The 25,237-nt window shown below is 42.0% G+C and overlaps 1 protein-coding gene across 1 annotated transcript in view; it reads left to right on the top strand.

Annotated features, from left to right (window-relative positions):
* Positions 1–25,237, top strand: part of LOC311233586 (uncharacterized protein) — a gene marked incomplete at its 3' end in the record, with an annotated part of 116,173 nt that overhangs the window by 11,092 nt on the left and 79,844 nt on the right. The window contains exon 4 of the mRNA XM_084320553.1: positions 7,464–7,574. Within this exon, the coding sequence (XP_084176679.1) occupies positions 7,464–7,574 (111 nt within the window). The remainder of the gene's footprint in view (positions 1–7,463; positions 7,575–25,237) is intronic.

Below are 25,237 nucleotides of genomic sequence, written 5' to 3'. Positions count from 1 at the left end.
GAGTGATAGGGAGGTGGAGAGGGAGAGGAGGAACAGAGCGATAGGGAGGTGGAGAGGGAGAGGAAGTACAGAGGGAGAGGGAGAGGAGGAACAGAGCGATAGGGAGGTGGAGAGGGAGAGGAGGAACAGAGTGATAGGGAGGTGGAGAGGGAGAGGAACAGAGCGATAGGGAGGTGGAGAGGGAGAGGAGGAACAGAGCGATAGGGAGGTGGAGAGGGAGAGGAGGAACAGAGTGATAGGGAGGTGGAGAGGGAGAGGAGGAACAGAGCGATAGGGAGGTGGAGAGGAGGAACGGAGCGATAGGGAGAGGAGAAACAGAGAGGTGAAGAGGTACAGAGTGATGTGGAGGTGGAGAGGAAGAAGAGAGTGATAGAGGGAGAGGAGGAACAGAGTGATATGGAGGTGGAGAGGGAGAGGAGGAACAGAGTGATAGGGAGGTGGAGAGGGAGAGGAACAGAGCGATAGGGAGGTGGAGAGGGAGAGGAGGAACAGAGTGATAGGGAGGTGGAGAGGGAGAGGAGGAACAGAGCGATAGGGAGGTGGAGAGGAGGAACAGAGCGATAGGGAGAGGAGAAACAGAGAGGTGAAGAGGTACAGAGTGATGTGGAGGTGGAGAGGAAGAAGAGAGTGATAGAGGGAGAGGAGGAACAGAGTGATATGGAGGTGGAGAGGGAGAGGATGAACAGAGTGATAGGGAGGTGGAGAGGAGGAAGAGGGTGATAGAGGGAGAGGAGGAACAGAGTGATAGGGAGGTGGAGAGGGAGAGGAGGAACAGAGTGATAGAGGGAGAGGAGGAACAGAGTGATATGGAGGTGGAGAGGGAGAGGAGGAAGAGAGTGATGGGGAGAGGGAGAGGAGGAACAATGTGAGAGGGAGAGGAGGAACAGTGTGATAGGGAGAGGGAGAGGAGGAACAGTGATAGGGAGGTGGAGAGGGAGAGGAGGAAGAGAGTTATAGGGAGGTGGAGAGGAACAGAGTGATGGGGAGGTGGAGAGGAACATAGTGATAGGGAGAGGAGGAAGAGTGATATGGAGGTGGAGAGGGAGAGGAGGAAAAGAGCGATATGGAGGTGGAGAGGGAGAGAAGGAAGAGAGTGATAGGAAGGTGGAGTTGTTTTGTTCCTTGATTTATTTCCCACAAAGCAGTTTACCCAATAAAGTGTCTTCATGTTATAGTCAGATTGCATACATATTTACCCATTTTCTTCAATATGGGGAACAGCGTGAGTGAATACAATCCTATTTTAGATTGAAAAAATATGTATATTGTGTCTTGGGGCCATATAAAATTATGTTTGATATGGGTACTGGTTATGATGAGCTAATACGTTAGTAATGAAGTACAAAACAAAACAGGATAATAATCTTTATTTTTTGGGGTGGTTGGTACTGAGTTACACACCGGGTCCATTCGGACCCAGAGTTTTTGTTAACACCAAAATAACATAAATAAATAAGCAGCGCACAAGGGTTAAAAGCCATGTATAAACAGATAACCACGATAAGAATACAGCTGTGGTCTAAAATTACCTTCAGCATGGAAATGGTTATAAATCTTTTATAATCTTTTATACAACGGCATGCAAATTTCTCGATTCTGATTGGCTGAAACAGTCATTTTACACGTCTTTATTGGCAACAATTCCACGCTGCTGGCCCAGGACCCGCCCACAACCGACCCACATCACATCACTCCGCCGGATCACAAGAAGGTGGACAATAATCTTTACAAATGGATATGTTCATAGCGACTAAACGACTAAATATCAAGCGATTCTGTCACAGCGGATGTCTTAGTCGTTTAAACAATGTTGGATGATGTAATTGATGGGTCTTGAATCATTCTGTAACAAAAGAAAAATCGCGGTTTGATTGATTGATTAATTTACAATTTCTTTTTCCGTTCGACTGTCAGCGCTCGCTCTAGTCTCCACCCACCGCCACACCCCCCCCCCCCCCCCCCCCCCACACACACACGCACGCACACACACGCACACACACACACACTCTGCCTGCAACGCGGGGGATAGTCAGACTGAGAGAGCTGGGTGCTGCGCCGTTCTGAGTGAGCATGGCCTATTGAGTTGATTGATTGATTGATTGATTGCTAATTTTATTACTGTACACTTGGTTTCCAACTGGTTAAGTTTAGGCCCTCTACAGTAGGTTTAAAAAAATAAATAAAAGAATAGGGCGAAGAAAATGTTTTTTTCCTATAGGGCAAAGAAAACTTTTTAATTTGTTTTACCTACTTTATATAGAAGCATCTAAGAATGAAGTTCTATGGAAAGTAGGTCTGCATTCCCTGAACAATTGTGTGTATTGAGCCGTACTGTATTGTACCCATTCTGCATCTGGTAATAAAATTTTCAATCAATCATTCCAATAATACACAGTTGGATGTGTTAGTTGGTTGGATGCACTTCAAGCTGCTTCCACATGAGGCAACTTCTCTCAATCATTCCAATAATACACAGTTGGATGTGTTAGTTTGGTTGGATGCACTTCAAGCTGCTTCCACATGGAGGCAACTTGTCTTTTTTGTAGTTGTGGGAACTACTTTTTCTGGCGGATGGTTTTTTCAATAAATCTTCGATTAATGTGTGTTTATTGTATAGAAATAAGTTTGGATGAATCTGGCAGTTGTATAAAAGCTTTACACCACTTGCAGTCGTGATTTGTGAACAATAAACCATGCCTAGGGGGGTCTAACGACCCTCGGCTGCGCCTCGGGCCTAACGACCACCCCTAGGCATGGTTTATTGTTCACAAACCACTCCTGCGCGTGATGTAATGCTTAAATAAAAAGTAGGACTACAGGAGCCCTTGGTAATTTCACAGGTTGTAAGGCTGTACAATGGCTAGGGATGGGAATCGAGAACCGGTTCCCGGAATTATGTTAAATAATCTTTTTAAATGTCAAAATATTGGTTGCAGATATAGAAGGGGGCGCAACAATGTCTGCCCAGCACACAAAAAAATATATATTAATAATATATGTATATTAAATCTTTCATTCTTTTGCTGGATGCAGCAAACGCTAGCTAAATAACCATGCTCATGACAGAGACGGAGAGAGAAAACAGCTGAGCTGAGCTAGAAAGGGTGGGGGCGAGCGGGGCTCAGGGGAGGGACCCGTCTGCCCATCCCTCTCCCTCCCTCTCTCTACTGGTGCAATTAACATAGAACTTTGCACAAGGAGCCCTTTCTGTGTGTGTGCGCTCGCTGCTCTTCTGAAAGACCAGATGACATCAGAGGAGTTTGATTTACTGAGGATTGCCAGATCTATTACATATATTATTGGTTGCTCCTTACATTTGGCTGGTGCTCCAAACTTTTTGAAGTTAAGAGCACCAGTGCTATTTGCAATTTCCAATTTATTTATTTAAATGATAAATTTATCAGGAATGAATAAGGGAATCGATAAAGAATCGGATCGATAAGCAAAATCGATAATGGAATCGTATCGATAAAATCTTATCAATTCCCATCCCATGCTATGTCAAACTGTCGCAATTTCGAGGAGGAAACAGTTTCCCCACTAAGATTTCAAGATGTAATCTATTCCAACACTTTAAAAAATGCCAATTGCGATTTGGTCTTCTCATTTCCCATGTGATTCAGACGTGGCGTAACGCCCAGAGGTCTTGTGCCATCAAATGCCCATGGCATCTCGACTCCCCAATATTTCATAGTCAACAATTACTTATTGGGCATAAACCCATTAACTCATTGAACGCCAGTCACGAGTATAGTCGGGTTAACTCGCCGATGCTTGAGTGCCAATCACGAGTATAGTCGGGTTTTAATCGTTATTTCTTTTATTAGCGATATCCATTCATTTACATCCATCCAACCTGATGTTATCGTTGGGAATGGGTCTGAGCTCGCAAAAGGGCAAATACTGCCGCCTATCGTCTCCCGGATGGTATTGCATCATTGGATTGGATTGGCTGGGGATGTGCATTAAGAAAAAAGTCTGGTCCGGGTTTTGCTTCTCGGGCATGCAGTATCATTGTACCACGTTGACTGGGGGGACTGGGAGCAGCGTGGATTATGTGTTTTGGACTATAACGTTGGATCAATGGACGCGATCGATATTTGGAATGGCGATCAGGAATTGGATTAATCTTTTTGCAGAACATCTGATGTGAGGTAAGGACTCTGTTACCAGTCTTGGGTTAATCAGATGTTTTTTTCATAGCGATCACAAACGTGTCTGTGTGTGTGTGCGTGCCGTTGGTGCTGAGCAAGGCACGGATAAGCGATTTTTCAGCCCGCTTTTGTATCGTGCATAAGGACACATATACTATCGATAATCTAGCGTTTATTTGAAAACGATTCATAAATCAGCCGAAAAATTACAACGTGTTTTGTGTATTCCACTAAAGGGCTATTATCGTGTCTTTCTCTGGAATTACTAGAAATCTCAAACTATACTCGTATTCAAAACGGTATAAAACGGAAATGTACAGATGAAAAAACAATCCGTTTCTTACATGTTGACTGCAAGCAAGTCATTGATAAGCGACGGGGGTATTAGACCCATAGCCATAATTTAAGATATATTTTAAGCACTCGCAAATGTCCCCGTCCTCCCATTGATTAAAGCGGTGGCGTGCTAGCCCTAATTTGGTCATATGGGCATGGCGGTCAATGAGTTAACACATTCACTGCCAAAAACGACATATTACGTTTTTGGCCGACAAGCATTCAGTGCCAAAAACGATATAATACGTTTTTGGATCGTTTGATCTTTTTACTTTGATCCCCGCTCTACAGACCTGCCGGGAGCGATCTGCATCATTTAGGCATGTCCCCACATATTAGAACTGCAATGCTGATCGACTATCACCAGGTGGCAGTATCGTCCGTGTCTGAACTGCAATGGCTTGGGGCTGATAGTCAGCTTCACTTTGAGTTTCTCCTCGGTTAGTGGCCCCTCCTTCTGCTGGGACAGAAATGCACAGTGCTCGCCTCGGAATTCCGTTGCATAAGTGTATTTGACCATCGAAACGTGTATAGACATATACACTGGTAATCGCGATGGCGATGCGATCACTTGGAATTATTCTTCTTGGAATACCTTCCGGCTAAGGTAAGGTACATTCTATGTCTATTTTACCTAATCTGAAACGTGTTTTTCTAACGATCACAGTCCTGTGTTTCACCGGACAAAAAACATGGTCGGCAAACACGATCAGAGTTTTGAGTTAAAACGACCCCCCCCCCCCTTGATGATTTTGTGATGGTATATATATATACATGTCATATACCTCTGATTTGGGAGTATTTGGAGTTTCATGGGATCAGCCAGAACGGTTTGGGCTTATTGCACATAATGCGTTTTATCTACTGTATGAAAAAAATACTGTATTATCTTGGAAATGCGCTATGTTTAGCGTGTAATAAACTACAAACTACAGTGTGTGGAAACAAACTATTATTCCCATCTTGCACTACAAGTAACGTTTGTCAAAATGAGCCACACCATGTCCCCACAGCTGTAATACAGAACACACACAGCTTCGCAAACATAGTGAAACAACCGCGGAAACGACTAAGGCTGGCACCCTCACAACACAATGCGCAAACAGCGTGGCAGTCAAAGTGTTAACAACTCTCAATGGGAGAGGAAAGGAGTCCACACCTTCCTGGTGCCTCCTTTTTTTCTTCTTTACAACTAAGGGCAGCACTTAGGGCTTATGGGGTCCCGTGGGGTCAGCCATTACATCGACAACCCTTTTTCAGACTCGTCATAGACAGAGCAACCTCAAGGGGCTTCGTTTCAGACTTTTATATACTCTTACTCGAGTCCTCATAAGAACCTTCCCTTAGATACAATTGGGTGGAAAGATAGTCCAGACGTGGACCCTGAGTTTGATTGGGAAGAGGTCTGGACTAATATTACACTGGCCTCCCGTAATCCCAATCGCCAACAAATACACCTGAACTATGTTCATAGAACATATCTCATAGCTAAAAAGCTGATCGCATCACGCTGGTTTCAACCGGAAGAAATGTGCCGGAAAGTTTGGTTTCTTACATATCTCGATGTGATTTATCAAGAAATATCTACAGCAAGAATTCTGGGTCTCAATGAATCCAAAATGTCAATGTGGTTAGAAGTGGTGGAGAGAATAAAAGCTAGCTTATAATGGTAGTGTCTGGTTAGGAGCGAGGGATAATGGAGGTACTATCCAAAGAGGGGTCCGGGAGGGGGGGGTTCGAGCTGGAGCATATGTGTGTAGGTTTTTAGATAACAGGTATTAGGGGTATATCCTGTATAAGACATTGGTATAAATGGTAATTTCATTGGATATACACTGTATATTAATGCTTGTGTATCTTATCGTGTGTTGTCATGTTTGTTTATATGTATGTTTAAAAAAAAAATAATAATAAAAAAAAAAAAAACATATCTCACCCCTAGGAAACTGTGTATGATGGGTCTTCTGGCTGACTCCTGGTGCACCTTGTGCGCCCTGGGGGCCACTGGCACTTTCCTTCATATGTTTCCACCGGTTGCTCGTTTTTGGAAATCCATAACCTTTAAGCTGTCAGATATATGTTCTTTAACTATACCACTATCTGCGACAGTATTACTCCTGAATAATATCTCCCAGCTGCCGGCTCCTATACAACTAAAAAATACTCATTCTTGCTGGCTTTACAGCAGCCAAAAAACTGATAGCTGTAAGATGGAAACAACCCGACAAGCTTACGATAATTAATTGGGCCCTAACATTCTTAGATGTAATTTATTTGGAGATATCCACAGCTCGGATAATTGGAGTCAAGGAATCTAACATTGGCTTGTGGGTGTCTGCAGCTGAGAAGGTAAAGTCAATGATTTAGCAACAGAGCGGGATCGGGGTGGTTGGTTCTGAGAGGTCCTGGGGTGGGGGTGGGTTTAGGGGAAGTTGTGTCTTTTAGCTCTAGGGATGGTTCATTCGTTTTATATTTTTTTTGTATATATTTGTATACTTATATATATTAATTATTTTATATAAATGTTTTCTGTTCTCTTCGTCTTGTGACCTCAAATGTTATTGTTATTGTCTGTTGATGATCTGTTCATTATTATTACTATATATATTTAATTAAATGTATTCCTTGCATTATTCTTTACATTATTTATTATTGTGTTATGGTATGTCTTGTTATATGTTATAATGTGAAATAAAAAAGATTTGATAAAAAAATAAAGAGGCCTGGGTCTCTACTTAAACACATAATGACGGCGCTATTTCTTCGCATCAATATCCTTATCAATTTGAAACTGACAATATGCATATTTACTCACAATAAATACCTATTTTCACATTTGGTGCTCATTTTAATTCAAAATTGGCCTTAAATGTAATTAAATTGTGGCATAAAAAGGTCGTAAAAAGTCTTAATTTTAACTTGCTGATACCTGTAGACACCGTACATGTTGAGTTGTGTCTCCCTCTGCCCCAGAACCACCCAGAGACTTACTGATGATTAAAAAAGAAGAGGCTCAGGACACGCTGGACCCACCCATGGATATTTCCACTGGGCTGAAGGAGGAGCCCACAGACCAGGATATCAGTATGTCATGTTTCTTTCTCTCATCTCTATTTTGTTTTCTCCTTACTCCGCTCCAGTACATTTGTATGTCTCTTGTCTTTGTCTCCATAGCTTTCTCTCAAATGTTCATTGTATCAAATGAATGTCTTCATGTTTAGCCTACAAAAAAAGGACTTTTGAGTATTAACGTTATGGCTTTTACCTCCACGTTGTTCCGGTCTGGTTAATAAACCACTTGACTCAAAATCTTTACGTTGGTCTCCGACCCATCAGTGAGACATTACAATAAATTGCATTTGTATATCCGGGACAGAGAAGAATGACGTGATCCACAGTCTCAATTTGATTACATTTACCACATGTTGTGCTTGGATGGTTCTCAGTGAGATGTAGACCTTCATGTAGGTTAGTGTGTCCCAGTCACTCTTCTTCACTACTCTTTTCCAGTACCCTTCCCTCTCCGACTTATAGCTGGACATAATTCTGTCCCATATGAAAGCTTTGGTTTCTACCTTACTTATTGGTATGAAACACTACTAGACCTTCTGGCTAAAAATGGATTGAAAGCAGAGTTGGTAATAATAGGCTACTAGGGAGTTCAAACGCTTTTACATTTACATTTAGTCATTTAGCTAACGCTTTTATCCAAAGCGACTTACAAGTTCTGTACGACAAGTCATCAGGAAGGGTACAACTCTATCAGCTGAGTAACAATGTTCATCAAAGTGTTGCGTGTTACAGTGTAGGTTAGTTTATTAGGACAAGTGCATGACAGTAAGATTAGTTAGGGTTAGATATTATTATTATTATTTAAATTCTTTTCATTATTTCAGATAATGGCTGAAGAAGTGCGTCTTTAGTCGACGGCGAAAGATTAGACGGGATTCGGCTGTCCTAACTGGGGTGGGTAGTTCATTGTGGGGCAAGGACTGAGAATAGGCGGCTTCTCTTTGATGACCCTCCCGGAGCTTGGATAGGAGTAGGTCTGAGGCGGCCAGAAGATGCAGAGCGTAGGGGTCTTGAGGGTGTGTAGTTAGAGACCATTGACCGGAGGTAAGCGGGAGCGGTTCCCTTTGCCGCACGGTATGCTAGATCGACGGCCTTGAAACGGATACGTGCAGCAATGGGGAGCCAGTGCAGGTCCCTAAGAAGTGAGGTGACATGGGCCGACTTCGGTAGGTTTGAGATCAGGCGGGCCGCTGAGTTTTGAATGAGCTGAAGAGGCTTGGTGGCAGTGGCCGGGAGGCCAGCGAGCAGTGCGTTGCAGTAGTCGAGGCGGGAGATGACTGTTGATTGGACGAGGAGTTGGGTGGCTTCTTTTGTCAGGAAGGGGCGGATCCTTCTGACATTGCTCAGGAGGAATTTGCAGGTTCTGATTGTCGCTGCGATGTGAGCAGAGAAGTTCAACTGGTCGTCGAGGACAACACCAAGGTTCTTGGCGGTCGGGGACGCGGTCACAGCTGCATTCTCGACTGTGATGGAAAGGTCGGTCAGGGGGGAGGATTTGGCCGGCAGGTGGAGCAATTCTGTTTAGCTTAGGTTCAGTTTGAGGTGGTTGGTCGTCATCCAGGCGGAGATGTCGGACAGACGGGCCGAGATCCGCTCAGAGACGTGGATATCTGAGGGAGGGAAGGAGAGGAAGAGTTGAGTATCATCGGCATAACAATGATATGAGAAGCCATGAGACGTGATAATGTTACCCAGTGATTTAGTGTAGAGGGAGAAGAGAAGGGGTCCTAGGACCGAGCCCTGGGGGACACCCGTCCGCAGGGGGCGGGTGGCCGACAGGGTCCCTCTCCATGACACTTGGTAGGAGCGGTCATTGAGGTATGATGTCAGCCATGTCAGCGCAGATCCAGCCACTCCCATTCCTGCGAGGGCCGCGAGGAGGATCTGATGGTTGACTGTGTCGAAGGCTGCAGATAGATCTAGGAGAATCAGGACAGAGGAGAGGCCTTTCGCTTTTGCTAAGTGAAGTGCCTCTGTGACCGCAATGAGGGCCGTTCCTGTAGAGTGGCCAGTCCGGAAGCCAGACTGATTAGGGTCTAGGAGGTCATTCTGTAAGAGATAAGCAGTAAGTTGGTTGGATACAGCACGTTCAAGTGTTTTAGAAAGGAAGGAGAGAAGAGAGACAGGACGATAGTTGCCTATGACGGTGGGATTCAGGTTTTTTTTTTTATGAGGGGCGTGACTCTGGCTTGTTTTAGGGAGGTGGGGACCACCCCCGAGTTGAGTGAGGAGTTGATGGTTGCAGTTAGGAATGGGAGGATGTCCGGTGCTATGGTCTGGAGGAGTGGGGAGGGTAGCTGGTCCAGCTGGCATGTAGTCGGACGGTTCGACGTTACCAGTGTCAGGGTCTCGGCTTCTGTAATGGGAGAGAAAGATGACAGAGTGAAGGATGAGGTTCTAGATTCAGCGTTTGGGATGGGTGGGGGTTGGGAGAAGGAGCTGCGGATGTTCTCCACTTTTTCTCAAAGAAGATCGCAAAGTCTTCAGCAGAGAAAGATGAGGGAGGAGGGGGTGGGGGGGGAGTGAGGAGGGAGGACATGGTAGCATGCAGTTTGCGAAGATTCTTGGCAGAGGCCTCGATCCTATGGTGAAAGAAAGAAGCTTTGGCATTAGTAATGGTTTTGGATAATGTTAACAAGAGGTTGTGATATGTGTCGATGTCAGCAATGAGGCGTGACTTTCTATACTTCCTCTCAGCCGCTCTCAGGACCTGTCTTTGTTCTCTCACTGCATCTGTCAGCCATGGACTGGGTGGGGAACGGCGGGCAGGTTTCTCAACAAGGGGACAGAGGAGGAGGTTGCAAGGGCTGAGAGGAGGGTGGAGGTTGCCATCTCTGTGGGGAGAGCAGAGAAGGTGTCACTCAAAGGTAGAGCGGATAGTATGTCAGAGGAGAGGGTGGAGGGGGATAGGGAGGGCGTCTGAGTGAGACGGTTTGAGTTGGGGTGAAGACCTTTCGTTTAAGCATGAGAGTTAGTGAGAAGGATATGAAGGAATGGTCAGATACATGTAGGGGAGTTACCGTGGTGTTAATGATGCTGGAGTTACGGGGAAATATGAGATCCAAGGAGGCTTTTCTGCCGACACCGAAAATATATATATTTCTAAATCGGTGGTAGAGCCAATATTCATTTAAATAGCATATATGAGATGCACCTTAGGAGGCTCTACGGATAGATTCTATAAGACATGGCAACCCTTTTTGACGTATATGGAGAATGAAAGGTTGGGTACACTCCCATAGTGGAATCTATGAGACTATGTTGGGACCTCGGAGCAAGTTGAAGATGTGAATGTGTTTTTGTTTCGTTATGTTTGCATTTTCTGTTAGTTTAGTGTTTGCCTAATGTGAGTCTGAGTTGAATCTGGGAGGGGGGGGGGGGGGTGGGCTGGTGGGAGGGAACTGGTGGGGGGATGGGCTAGTGGGAGGGAACTGGTGGGAGGGAGAGGGAGTGGGGGTGGGGGGAAGAACCAAAATGGATGATTCTATATTTTGACACTGACCATATCATGTATGTATCCATGCTGGTTGAAAATGAAAATAAAATTATCAAATAAATAGCATATTCCACATCTGAGATGGTCTACAACATTTAAAAAAAATATATATATATATCACGCTGCTACAGGTGTAAATATATATTTTTTTGTCTTGAAATAAATAATAAAAATAAACTTTACTTGTATAGCATCTTTCATACAAGAATTGCAGCTCAAAGTTAGGGATGCAGCGATCCGTTATTGATATCGGATATTGGCCCCGATATGACAAAAATAGCTAGATCGGGTATCGGAGATTTAAAAAAAGAAAAATTGATAAAAAAAAAGAATTATGCTTTATTCAATCAATTGTATTGCAAAATATATATATATGTATGTACAGATGATAATTAACATTTTTAAGACACATCGAAAGCAAAACTAAAAAGTGAGGAAAGTAATGCCTGATGTTGCCTTGCGCAAAATAATGATCCCAGTCTCTTCCACACAGTGAGGCATACAGTTTATTAATTTAACAATGGGTATCGGCTCGGTACTCGGTATCAGCCGATACCCAAAGCCCAGGTATCGGTATCGGGACTGAAAAAGTTGGATCGGTGTATCCCTACTCAAAGTGCTTCACAGCAGAAAAAAGACAGGGACAAAATGAGCACATAAAGTGCAGACATAAAATCACAGTTTTTCACATTAGGATCTAACATCCCAATAGGCCACCTTGTTTATGGTTTGATTCTATGGCAATAATAAGAAGATTAAAATAGAATAGACAGAGTAAAATAGTGCAATAGTGCAGTGCAATAAAATTGTAGAATAGACAGTAAAATGATGCAATAGTGCAGTGCAATAAAATATTTATGAATTACTGTTCAACAGTTTAAAACAGTCTTTACCTTCCCTGTTTGATATCCACAGTTTAAAACCTGACAGTCTTCCTTCCTGTTTGATACCCACTTTGACCCTTCAACCTCCCTCTCAGGGCAAGCCTTCCTCTCAGGGCGCAGTTCCCTCTCTCAGGGCGCAGTTCTAGGCCTGGGTCCCCCACACAGTTTTAAAACCTGACAGTCTTTCTCCCTGCTTGATAACCACACAGTTAGACAGTTTAGAACCTGTAATAAAAGAGTAAAATAGTGCAATCTACAGTACAGTAGCGGCGTGTATTAAAAGGCTATGGTGAAGAGGTATGTTTTTTGCTTATTTTTTTCCTAATCCCTAATGTCCATAGGTAGGGTGTTCCATAACTTTGGTGCATAGTTTGCGAAGGCTGCGTCCCCGATTATCTTTAGGCTGTGGTTTGGAACCTTCAATAGACCAGTAGTAGACGATCGTAATATTCTAGAAGGCACATAGTTGACCAGAGAGTTTGCAATGTATTTCTTTATTTTTTTTATATAATTTTATTTTTATTTTCAACCAACATGGATACATACAGTAACAGGATATGGTCAGTATAAAACAGGAATACAGGAAAACAGTAATCCACTTTGGTTCTTTTTTTCCACCCCCAATCCCACCCACCAGTTCCTTTCCCTCAGCCCCCCCCCCCCCCCCCAGGTTCAACCCAGACAAACATTGCACACTTAACACCATTTGACAAACACTAAACTATCAGAGACATACACATCAGATACGAAAATAAGTTAAATGCAAACAAAACAAAACACATTCACATCTTCTATATATCTTACACGTCAGTCACAACTTGCCATGAAGTCTCAACATAGTCCTACAGAGTCAACTATGGAAGTGCACACATCTTTACATTTTCCATTTCCATTTCCAAATTCCTCAGAGACTCAGCAGCCGCCATCACCCCAGTCATCACACACATAATAAACCTCTCCATAAAACAGGGACACGTCCCCAAGGACTTCAAAATTGCGAGAGTAACACCCCTGCACAAAAAGGGCAGCAAATTAGACCCAGGCAACTACCGCCCTGTTTCTATCCTTACATCCATCTCGAAAGTCATGGAAAAAATAGTATACGAACAGGTCGAAAAGTACCTTGCGGAAAAAAATCTAATCTACGAATTCCAATCTGGCTTCAGAACATCCCACTCCACTGACGCATGCCTTTTCTATTTGAACGACCACATCAAGCAAGAGGTGGACGCGGGCAAATACTGCGGCATGGTCATGCTGGACCTACAAAAGGCCTTCAACACTGTCAATCACACCATTCTGATTGACAAGCTAAAAGCAATTAGTTTTGATAGTCTATCAGTGAGCTGGATACAATCCTACCTGAAGGGGAGAGAACAGATGGTGGAGGTAAACGGTACCCTATCCCCCCCCCCTCACAGTGAGCTGTGGTGTTCCACAAGGAAGCATACAAGGACCGCTACTGTTCCTAATTTATGCAAATGACATGTCGTCAGCTTGTGACTGCAACTTGTTCCTGTTTGCGGACGACTCAGCCCTGCTGGTCTCTGACAAGAACAAGTTACAGGTTGAAAAAACCCTCAGCTCGGAACTAGGCAAAATCTGCATATGGCTTGCCGACAACAAACTATCATTACACATGGGCAAAACAGAGTCCATTCTCTTCGGTTCAAATAACAAACTCAGCAAGAACGACGGTTTCTCAGTTACAGTGGGTGACAATATTGTCACAAGGAAAGATGAAATTACCTACCTGGGTTCCATCCTAGAGGCTAATCTTTCCTGTGACAAAATGGCATCCAATGTAATAAAAAAAAGTCAACCAACAAACTCGATTCTTGTACCGGATCTCCTCTCAAACAAGAATACCCTGAAGACTCTGGCAGAAGCACTCATTCAAGGGTACTACGACTAGGCTTGCACCTCATGGTACCAAAGCACCTCAAAGGCACTAAAAACCAAATTACAAACATCTCAAAACAAACTAGTCAGACTACTGCTTGACCTGACTCCTAGAACCCACCTCACCCCTGCCCACTTTGACAACCTAGGATGGCTTAGAGTAGACGACAGAGTACAGCAACTTGCAATGGGCCTGGTCTACAAGATACACTACACGACCAAGGTACCCATGTACATGTCAAAATACTTCCCAAAGGTCAGTGAATACCACGATCACAACACCAGAGGGAGCTCCACAAATCATGTTAAACCCAGATTCGGCTCAAACAAGGGACTAAACACGTTTCGCAATTATGCCACATCAATGTGGAACTCCTCCAATGTACAGTTTCTACGTCAAATGTATATACACTCTTTTTCTGGACACTTTTTGTATCACAAACAGTACTGTATTTGCAAATCTGGTATGTCATAAATGTATAGATGTAGCAGTACTGTCGCTGTATGTCGTGTGTGTCATATATGTTATGATGAATTGAAAATGGGGGACCCTGATGTAAACAAGACGAAAGTCTTTCTCTGGTCTGCATCCCCTTAACAATTGTATGTATTGAGCTGTACTGTACTGTACCCATTCTGCAATCTGTTAATAAACTTTTCAATCAATCAATCAATCAATCAATCAATTCAATCCATATAAGTCAAAAAAGGTTGCCATGTCCTAGAGCCTCCTAAGGTGCATCTCATCTTTTCCTATCTATCACATCTATCACATCTCTGGTCCATTGGACATGTGTGGGAGAGGCCTCCTGCTTCCACATCATAAATATTGGGCGCCTAGCAATTAGGGTAGTGAAAGCAATGACTTGAGTATTTTATGGGAATAGGCATATCCTCTGGTGCCACTCCAAAGATTGCGATTGTGGGGGAAGGGTCCATTTTTATTCCAAATATTACAGAAATATAGATGTCCAATAGTTATATAGATTTGGACAAGTCCAGAATGTATGAACGAGAGAACCGTCTTGCACCTATTGCACAAAGGATCTGTCCCTGGATAGATCTTAGCCAACTTTTCCTTTGAGAAATGCAGACGGTGTAATTACCACCTTAAACTGCAGGAGCCCATGTCTGGCACATATCGAGGAAGAGTGAACATTCGGGAGAATAGATTGCCATTGTTCATCTGAAAATTCCACAGACAGATCATCCTCCCAATGAGATATAATAATAGTGAGAGAAGGGGAATGTAGGGTCGACAACATATCATACAATACTCTATGAGTTGTATACATACACTCATAGAGTATACATACATATACATTAACATCTAGAAATTCACCTAAAGTTGTTTTTTCAGGCATATTTTGAAATTGAGGACATCTGTTGCGTACAAAGTCGTGAATTTGCATATAACGGAAGAGATTATAGAGGAATGTCATGTTTTTGAGTCAGCCTAGTAAAAGAGGCAAAAACAATATTGTCAATATATATTGATATACAGATCTTTAAAACAAGATATACCCTTATTGCTCCAGATCCTAAAGGCAGAGTCCAATAGGGATGGTGGGAACATGATTACAGTGGATTGGTGCCCGAGATGACATTGATTGTAGACCAAACCTTTTCCTACACTGTTCCCAAATTCTAAGAGTGATGCACTATCGGGCTATATCGGTAAGCATCCAATTTCAACGGAAGGGCTGAACTAATCAAATCTTGCAACAAGTTTTTGCCGCAATGGGAGGACTCGATATGCAACCACGCTGGAGTCTCAGTCGACAGATCCCCCATCAAGTAAAGCATAATAGGTGTGTTTGCTGCCCAATAATAAAATAGAAAATTTGGCAAAGCCAGCCCCCCTGATCGTTTCGTCTCTTGTAAAAACTGCTTCCTAATCCTTGGAAGTTTGCCATTCCAAATGAATGCAGAGATCTGTTTATCTAATGTGTCAGAGTTTTCTCTGTAAATAAACTGGGACACACTGAAAGATATTTAAGAATTTGGGCATTGGTTTTAACAAGATTAACATGACCAATTACTGATAAAGGAAGCCTGTCCCATCTTTGAAGGTCTGATTTAGTACGTTCCAGGAGTGGTGTGCAATGTAGTTTGGTCCTGTTCCAAATAAAGAAATAATAATTGTGTTACCACAACTTTCTTGACCGACTATAATCCAGTATAATTTTGAGGGGTTCCATTTTCTTTTTAAAGAAATTTTTTAGGGCATTTTCTGCTTTGTATTATGGACAGGACAGTCAGAGAGAGGAGATGCAACACATGTCCTGGGCCGGATTCGAAACCAGGACATTGAGATCGCGCAGTATGCGTCTTAACGTGGTGCGCCACCGGGGCGCGGCGCCAGAGGGGTTCCATTTTCAAATGGATACTTCTCTGAAGGTGAATTCCCAACACAAACCCTAATAGACCTACCAAATAAGAGCTTTTTTTTTTTCAATTATACACTTTTACCACCGATACCCATATCATCTACTTTTATTAAATGACCTCCACATCATGTCATATGCCTTTTCTACATAAAAGAAAACAGCTACCCCTCTCTCTTTTATTTACTTGAGCCACATTCCTTTCCTCATATACATTAGGAGATCTATCTAACGTTTGCTGTCTTCCGACCTTAGCCTCCTCTGTTAAACTATCTGAACTGTGGACTTTAACAATGTTCTTGGCTAACATTTCTGCCTCTTCCATGTCTTCAAGCAATTACTCCCCCCTCCCCCCCCTTTTTTAAACACAGGAAGATTTGTATCCTGTCTGCCTCTCCTCATTCTATTAATCATTCTCCATATGTTTTTTATTTAACCTTTATTTAACCAGAGAAAGTCTCATTGAGATAAAAAAATCTCTTTTACAAGAGCGTCCTGGCCAAGATAGGCAGCAGCACAGTTACAATTTCACATTTACAGACGAAAACTATTTAAAACAAAAAAACAAGGACAATTCACAGAACCATTCATAGTCATTCAAAACATCTGCAGCCAGATGTGCTGGATTCCTATCACTTAAGTGGTCCGCACACGGCGGGCGATTTTTTCCAGGCGACCGATTTTTTTAAGCGAGGCGACCGACAGAATTCTATCGCTCCATTGTTATGAATGAGACAGCCCACACGGCAGGAGATTTTGAAGCGATGGTCGCGCAGCTATTTCTGTCGCCTGGCAAAAAATCGCCTCTATCCTATTTTTTGAGGCGACGGCAGGCGACACAGCAAGGACAATGAGGAAATAACATGACTTCTACAGTAGATGTAGTACAGAAGTTCTACTGGTGTATCATTTGTACACCATTAATTTATCAATACATTCATTGATCAATAACCTACGTATTATTACCATGCTACTTATGTTCATTATTATTAACGGGAACAATTTAAATAAATAACGTTAGTTGGAGAAGCTATAGTGGCCGCTTGTCATTAACTAATAAATGAACAATGCGCTACGATGCACCTACTAGTGTTTTTATACTCGGGTAACAAAAGAAGTTGTGGATGTTGACAGAGTTTAATGTCCAGGCTGCAGCTGATGTAGTTTATAAGGTTTATTGTCCAAATAAATGATGGTTGAGAACAAAACAGCGTCTTCTGTGAAAAAACATCCTCTCTCAGCAGGTGCATAACAATACTTGTCCAATCGGTGGTAATGAACGTATTGTAGCGATCCGTCGTGCGGAGAGGAGAGGTTGTATTCGTATATGGTGGTTTAATTCCAGCTCAATATGGGTTTTACAGGTTAATATTACCTCGTAATGCACAACACAGCTACCTGCTAATACGCTTGCTTCACAACAACCTAACATCCGGTCTGTCCTCCTATATCTCCCACCGGGGGGAAACAAGTAACCACACCCCCAGCTAGACAGAGCGACACATAATAGCTTATTATACCTGAACGGTCGGCTCTGGTGTGGGGGGCCAAGCGATTGTCGTTGAGCAACAGACGATCGCATCGCCAGGCGACGTCGGTTGCTCGCCGTGTGCGGACCACTTTAGAAGTGTTTTAAAAGCAACCAGTGAGACCAGCTCATGCAAATGCAGGTGGTTTTGTAGCTGATTCCAGGTGGAGGGAGCTGCATACCTGAACGCCCTTTTTCCCAGTTCAGTACGGACCCGAGGGACAGTTGGTAGAAATAAGCCCTGGGAACGAATACCATACTTTTTTGGAGAATGTACATCTGTAGGTATTGGCAGCAGTCCAAGGATAGCCTTATAAATAAGGATATGTCAATGGTTGAGTCTGCGGGTGGACAGGGCAGACCATCCCACCCGAGAATACAAAGTACAGTGGTGAGTAAGGACTTTAAAATGTGTGATAAATCTCAGCGCTCCATGGTAGACAGAATCCAGCGGGTGTAGGCATTTTGAGGATGCATGCATGTATATAACATTGCCATAGTCCAGCACAGACATAAAAGCAGCAACCAGCCTCTTTTTAGCCTAGAAGGAGAAACGAGCCTTGTTCCTAAAATAAAAACCCAGTTTCAACTTCAGTTTTTTATCTAGTTGCTGAGTGTGAGGCTTAAAGGAAAACTCCAACATTTTGGGAAATTAGCTTATTTAACATCTTCCCTGGAGTTAGACAAGAAGATACATACTTTTTTGTCTCTCTGCATGCATTAGGCTTAGGGAACGCCCGCACCGTTAGCGTAGCTTAGCTTCATCACTGGAAGTAATAATAATAATAATAACTTTATTTGTATAGCACTTTTCATACAGAGGTTGCAGTTCAAAGTGCTTCACAACAGTAAAAAATACAGGCATAAGCGAGCATAAAAAGATAGACAGGTAGAATCACAGTGTTTCACATTAGGATCTAGCATCCCAATAGGCTCTCCGCTTACAGTTTTCAGTAACACAAATAGTAAAAATAGTTTAAAATGATTCAGTTTAAAAATAGTCAAAAAATTATAAAATAGAACGGACATAAAAAATACAGGCATGAGCGAGCATAGCAAGGTATGGCAAATCACAGTGTTTCACATTAGGATCTAGCATCCTAATAGGCTCTCTATTCAGTAATACAAATAATCACAGTGTTTCACATTTGGATCTAGCAAATAATAAAAATAGTTTAAAATTATTCAGTTTAAAAATAGTCATCAGTAAGAAGTAAAAAGTGCAATAACCGACACATGAATTTGATAGGCAGTGTATAAGAGTAGGCAGGGTAAGAATAGTGCAGGTAAATACAAGTTGTGTCAGGATATCCCTGATGTTTCCTCTTGCCACTAGGTGGTAGCAGATATCTTTCAGTGAAATGCCTGAGCAAAGAGATAGGTTTTAAGCTGTCTTTTAAAGATGTCTAGCGAGTTGGCTTCCCTGATGTTTTGGGGTAGTTTGTTCCATAGTTTTGAGGCATAGTTGATAAAGGCTGCATTACCGATCCTCTTTTGACTGCTTCTGGGAGCCTCTAGTAGTCCAGCAGCTGATGATCGCAGTGTTCTTGCTGGTGTGTAATTTATTAGAGTGTTGGCGATGTAGCTAGGTCCCTGTCCATTTAGAGCTTTGTATGTAAGGAGAAGGACCTTAAAGTCAATTCTAAATGTTACAGGAAGCCAGTGTAAAGCAGCTAAGACTGGACTAATGTGCTCTCTCCTTTTGGTTCTAGTTAGCAGTCGGGCTGCAGAGTTTTGGATTAGCTGAAGCCTCTCTGTGGTTTTCTTAGGGAGACCTGTGAAAAGTGCATTACAGTAGTCTAACCGGCTAGATATGAATGCATGAATTAGCTTCTCAGCATCGTTCTGATTAATAAATGGTCGTACTTTTGCTATATTTCTGAGATGGAAGAACAATGTTTTCGTCACTTTGCTAATATGAGAATTGAAGTTCAGTTCTGAATCTATGATAACCCCAAGACTAGTGACCTCAGATTTGATCCAAGGGGTTAGTCCCCCCAGGTTCTTTATTAATGTTTCTTTTTTAGTTTTGGAGCCGATAATTAGAATTTCAGTTTTGTTCTCGTTTAGTTTCAGGAAGTTCTTACTCATCCATTTATTTATTGCCAGTAAGCAGTCTGTAATGGAGCTAATCGCTGTATCATTTGGTTCAGCAGATATGTACAGTTGTGTATCATCCGCATAGCTATGGAAATCTACATTATGTTCTCTGATGATATCACCCAGCGGTAACATGTAAAGGGAGAAGAGTAAAGGACCTAAGCAACTCCCTTGTGCAACTCCATAGTTGTTTTTATCAGACATGTGATCTCCTAGTTTAACATAGAATTTCCTCCCTCTGATGTATGTTTTAAACCAGCCCAGCACATGTTCTGAGAAACCGACATGGTTTTCAAGACGATCGATTAGAATATCGTGATCGATTGTATCAAATGCTGCACTGAGATCTAACAGGATAAGGATGGAGATCTTATTCTCGTCAGAGTTTAGTCTGAGGTCACTGATTATTTTGGTGAGGGCAGTTTCAGTGCTATGATATTTTCTGAATCCTGACTGAAATTCTTCTAAGATGTTGTTTTCTTCAAGAAAGGAATTTATTTGAACTGAAACTATCTTTTCAAGTACTTTACTAATGAATGGTAGGTTGGATATTGGATGATAGTTTGCCATTTCATTACTATCCAAGTTAGGTTTTTTTAGTAATGGCTTTACAACTGCTGTTTTAAAGGCATCCGGGAAAATACCAGTCCTAAGGGAAGTGTTTATGATATCTAGCACAGGGCTTGAAACACTATTAAATACCAGTTTGAAGAAAGCTGTAGGTATAGGGTCAATGTCTGAGGTGGAGGAGTTACATTCTGAGACAGTTTTGCAGAGTACTTCTAATGTGATGCATGTGAAACTTCTCATGGTTACATTGCGCGGTTTGCCGCAATCAGCTTTATTTCCATCATGAGTAATGCTGGCCCTGATCAAGGTTATTTTGTTGTTAAAGAATAGTGCAAGTTCTTCACACTTAACCGTTGATGACTGAGGAGGTGTAGGGGCAGTGTTGAGTAGTACAGTACATTAATAGTGGAAAAGAGGATTCTGGAGTTTCCAGCATTTTCTGTAATGATTTTAGAGAAGTAATCTTTCCTTGCTAAGCGGATGGTTTTATTATAAGCAGTTAAAGGATCTTTGTATATATCACAGCATATGGTGGTTTTTGTTTTTCTCCATTTTCGCTCCGCTGCACGACATTTCCTTTTTTCTTTGTTGACCGTATTATAGTTTAACCAGGGCGAGGCTCTAGTTTTCTTCTTTTTCATTTTTAATGGGGCGACAGAATTTAATATAGATGACATTGCATCATTGAGATTTTCTACCATTTCATTTAGAGAGCTGTCATGATTGTGTGGTTCATGTAGTCTGATAAGATCAATGAACTTTGATTCAGCTTTGTCGTTTAGGAGCCTCTTTTTAACTATGATTTCTTTTTTTGTTTTAGTAAGGGTTATTTGAGTATCAAAAAATATACAGTGATGGTCGGAGAGGTAATTCAGTTATTGAGATATTTGTTATGCTTAGTCCAGTTGTTGTTATAACTAAGTCTAGTGTATTCCCAAGCCTGTGAGTTGCATTTGTTATATGCTGTATTAGGTCAAAGCTATCCAGTAGATTTTTTAGTTCTATAGTTTTGGAGTCTGTTTTCTTATTAAAATGGATGTTCAAGTCTCCATTTAGGATCACCTTATCATATCCGGTAACACATAGTGAGATCAGTTCAGAGAGCTCCTGTATACATTTTGGTTAGTGTCTAGGCGGGTCGGTATATTGTGACAATAATAGTTGATTCTGTTTTTAGTTCAATGGCAAGATATTCCATTGACATGAACTCGCCTAGTTCTGTGATTCTAAACAAGAGTTTTGAGGAGAAGATTGCTGCAACTCCTCCGCCCCTTTTATTTTTTCTGGGTATTTGAAAAAAGTTATAGTCTGGTGGACAAGCTTCTATCATTATTGATGTAGCTGTGTCATTATTTAGCCTCTCTACTAGGCAGCTGCAATCTAAGTTATTTTCTTTAATCAGATCATTTACTAAGAATGTTTTATTATTCAGTGATCTGACATTTAGGAAAGCTAATTTTATTTGTTGGACTTCTTTAGAGGAGGTCTGCTTTGGCTTGACCGTGATGGCCCTGAGGTTAATAGCAGGTAAACGCATTGATGGCGTATATTTTTCACCATGCCATTGGCTGGTTATGATTACCGGAAGTGGGGCAGTCCTTTACCCTGAAGTTCCCTACAGTCCCCTACAGTCACGAAATACACTCCAAATACAACTCCAAAACGTTCCTGTAAACATGTTGTGACCTGTGTATTTACCACGTGGAGAAATAAAAAATAATTGAATTCGACATTTACGTTTTCTAAGCAAATATACTCTAAACTATTTTTTGCCGAACCACTCCTCTCTGGGCTCAGTGATTTCACACAATGCAGTGCTACTTTCTAACGTGACGCCAGTGTTTGTTTACATTTTCATTTAATTCGAAGGATCCGAACCGATTGACGTTTATGGATACCATGACTGTGGTACGTTTTAAGGGGCTAGCGTTACACAATAAATGAGTTATAATAATACCACAAGTGTGGATTCACTCACCCAAACCCTGTAGCCGTGCATCGCAGTCAGGAAAGGGGATAACTAGGTCGATAGTCCAGCAACGTTATGTCCTATTCATCAATCTCACAATATTCGCTAACGTTAGACAGATGGAATACAGCCTTCCATCTAAAAACATAAATGAAAACTTACCACAGTCATGGTATCCATAAACTTCAATCGGTTCGGATCCTTTGAATGAAATGAAAATGTAAACAAACACTGGCGTCATGTTAGAAAGTAGCACTGCGTTGCGTGAAATCACTGAGCCCAGAGAGGAGTGGTTCGGCAAAAAAAAATTCAGAGTATATTTGCTTAGAAAACGTAAATGTCGAATTAAATTTTTTTTTCTCCACGTGGTAAATACACAGGTCACAACATGTTTACAGGAACATTTTGGAGTTGTATTTGGAGTGTATTTCGTGACTGTAGGGGCCTGTAGGGAACTTCAGGGTAAAGGACTGCCCCACTTCCAGTGATGAAGCTAAGCTACGCTAACGGTGCGGGCGTTCCCTAAGCCTAATTGCATGCAGTCTAACTCCAGGGAAAATGTTAAATAAGCAAATTTTCCAAAATGTTGGAGTTTTCCTTTAAAAGAAAGATCATCAATTATGAATCCTAGATACTTATATTGAGATACAGACTCAATCTCAAGGCCCTGAAAAGTGGCGATAGAAGGCCGGTTCAGTGGCTTGGATTTAGCATTTGAAAACACCATTAGTTTAGATTTGTTATCGTTCAAACGAGTTTTAAGTCACACAGGGTACATTGTACAATATTAAAAGCAAGTTGTAGTTGACAAAGACCCCGATGTAATGTAGAAGCAGAGTAGTATATCACAGTATCATCGGCATACAAATGAAATTTTGCATTAGAGAATTTTTTATCAAGACTGTTAACACATCCTGCGCCAAGAACGAGTTACGTCGTTTTTGGGATCAATATTTCGTTTTTTCGCCATGGCATTCATAATTAATCCAGCCAACAGCGGGACCCTGTATGAGATTGCAACGCCTCAATACCGCCGCCTGGTGGATGGTCGGGCGAGTTACACTCTCACCAAAACCGGAAGTGGTGATCGGTGCGTCGAGGAAATCCCTCCGGCAGTCGCATCTTGTTACGTGGATCCAGACAAACACTATAGTGCATTTGGATCACTTTCTAAACTTAATAATCGATATGATTTCTGCGTTTATTGCGCCATACAAACCGGAAATGGATGTAGGAGATCGATGTCAAATAATTGGGATCTTTTTCCTCCAGTCTCATTGGTGAATGGTAAGAGGACAGTAACGTTATTTTCAGCCCGATTGTTTATTCATTTCACTGCAAATCATCTGATCAATATATCAACCCATACTAAATAAAGCTGTTACTGACGATCAAGGAATTATAAACGACCCCCCCCCTTTCCTTCACGCATGATGAAGCATAATGTATACCGATCATATACATTTGAATTTTTTAATATAGCATGTATAGGAAAGAAACGCCAACCGATAATCTATCATATGCGTCAGGGCCTATAACTCTCGTTTTTGGAATTACAGCAGAAAAGTTTAAAAACATACTTATATTCTAGACGGTATTAACACAACAATGTATGAATGAAAAAATATAACGTTCCCACATCCTGAACGATAGATAATCGATGTTGAATGGGCCATAGTAATGTCAATATAGCAATCAAATTAAAAAAGTTATAGCCCTGCAAAGAAGGTAAACATCTCCATAGGCTTTCAACGGTGGCAGACTGGGTATATTGATGGATATAACCCATGGCGCCCAATGTGTTAACCCTTTAATCGCCAATGACGTGTTTAGACGTCATTCCTCGCCATGCGTAATCTGCCAATGACGTCGTACAGCGTCTTTGAGATCAATATTTAAAAAATCTGTCATGGCAATCATATTTCACCCACGGAGACTTGACGGGTGCTGTAGAGCTCCTCTCAACTCTCCAACGGTGCAAGACCGCCATCTGGTGGCCGATCGGCGAGGTGCCAAAACCGGAAGTGAGCGGCCGGAAGTGGTGCTCACCCATATTTCGTCCGGCCACTCGCTATCGCTCGCGGAACTCCAGCTTGATACACTGGATAGCGATCCGTTGCCAATAACTCGATAAACAATATGATTTGGACGTATATAGTATTATACAACCTGGAACTGGACCAACAAGATCGACATCCCATAATAACGATCTTTTTGCTCCAGTAGCATCCCCCATCGCTACGAGGAAGCTGCGGTGAGTTTCAGCATGTTTGATTATTATTGTCCATACAAACTGCTCTGATCTATGTATCACCCATACTACATAAATGATTTAACGTCGGCCACGGACTTATAACCCCCCCCCCCCTCCGGTCACCAGCAGATGATGAGGCATGACGTTTAGGACCTTGTGCAATTGAAATTTTTAATCTGACGTCAATCGGTATCAAACTACATTTGATGATCTAATATATGTATTTATGGCTATAACTCACGTTCTGCAGAATGCTACAGAAAATGATAAAAACATATTTATACTTTAGACCGTATTTTAGTATGAATATGTGAATGAAAAAGTAGAACGTTGCTACATCCTAAACGATAGATACTTGACGTTGAATGGGCCATAGTAATGTCAATTTAGCAATACAATTTAAAAAGTTATAGCCCTGCAAAGAAGGGGAACATCTCCATAGACTTACAGTGGTGGCAGAGAGGTGATTAAGATCAGAATAATCCCTGGCAGATAAAGGGTTAATATATAAAATTAATAATAATGGTCCCAAGACCGAGCCCTGTGGCACGCCCTTGGATATAACAAGGGAGCTAGAGGTGATAC

The sequence above is a fragment of the Notolepis coatsorum genome (genome assembly GCF_963971535.1).
Source record: "Notolepis coatsorum genome assembly, chromosome: 8".
Classification (NCBI taxonomy): domain Eukaryota; kingdom Metazoa; phylum Chordata; class Actinopteri; order Aulopiformes; family Paralepididae; genus Notolepis; species Notolepis coatsorum.
This window is presented reverse-complemented; position numbering and strand designations above follow the sequence as displayed.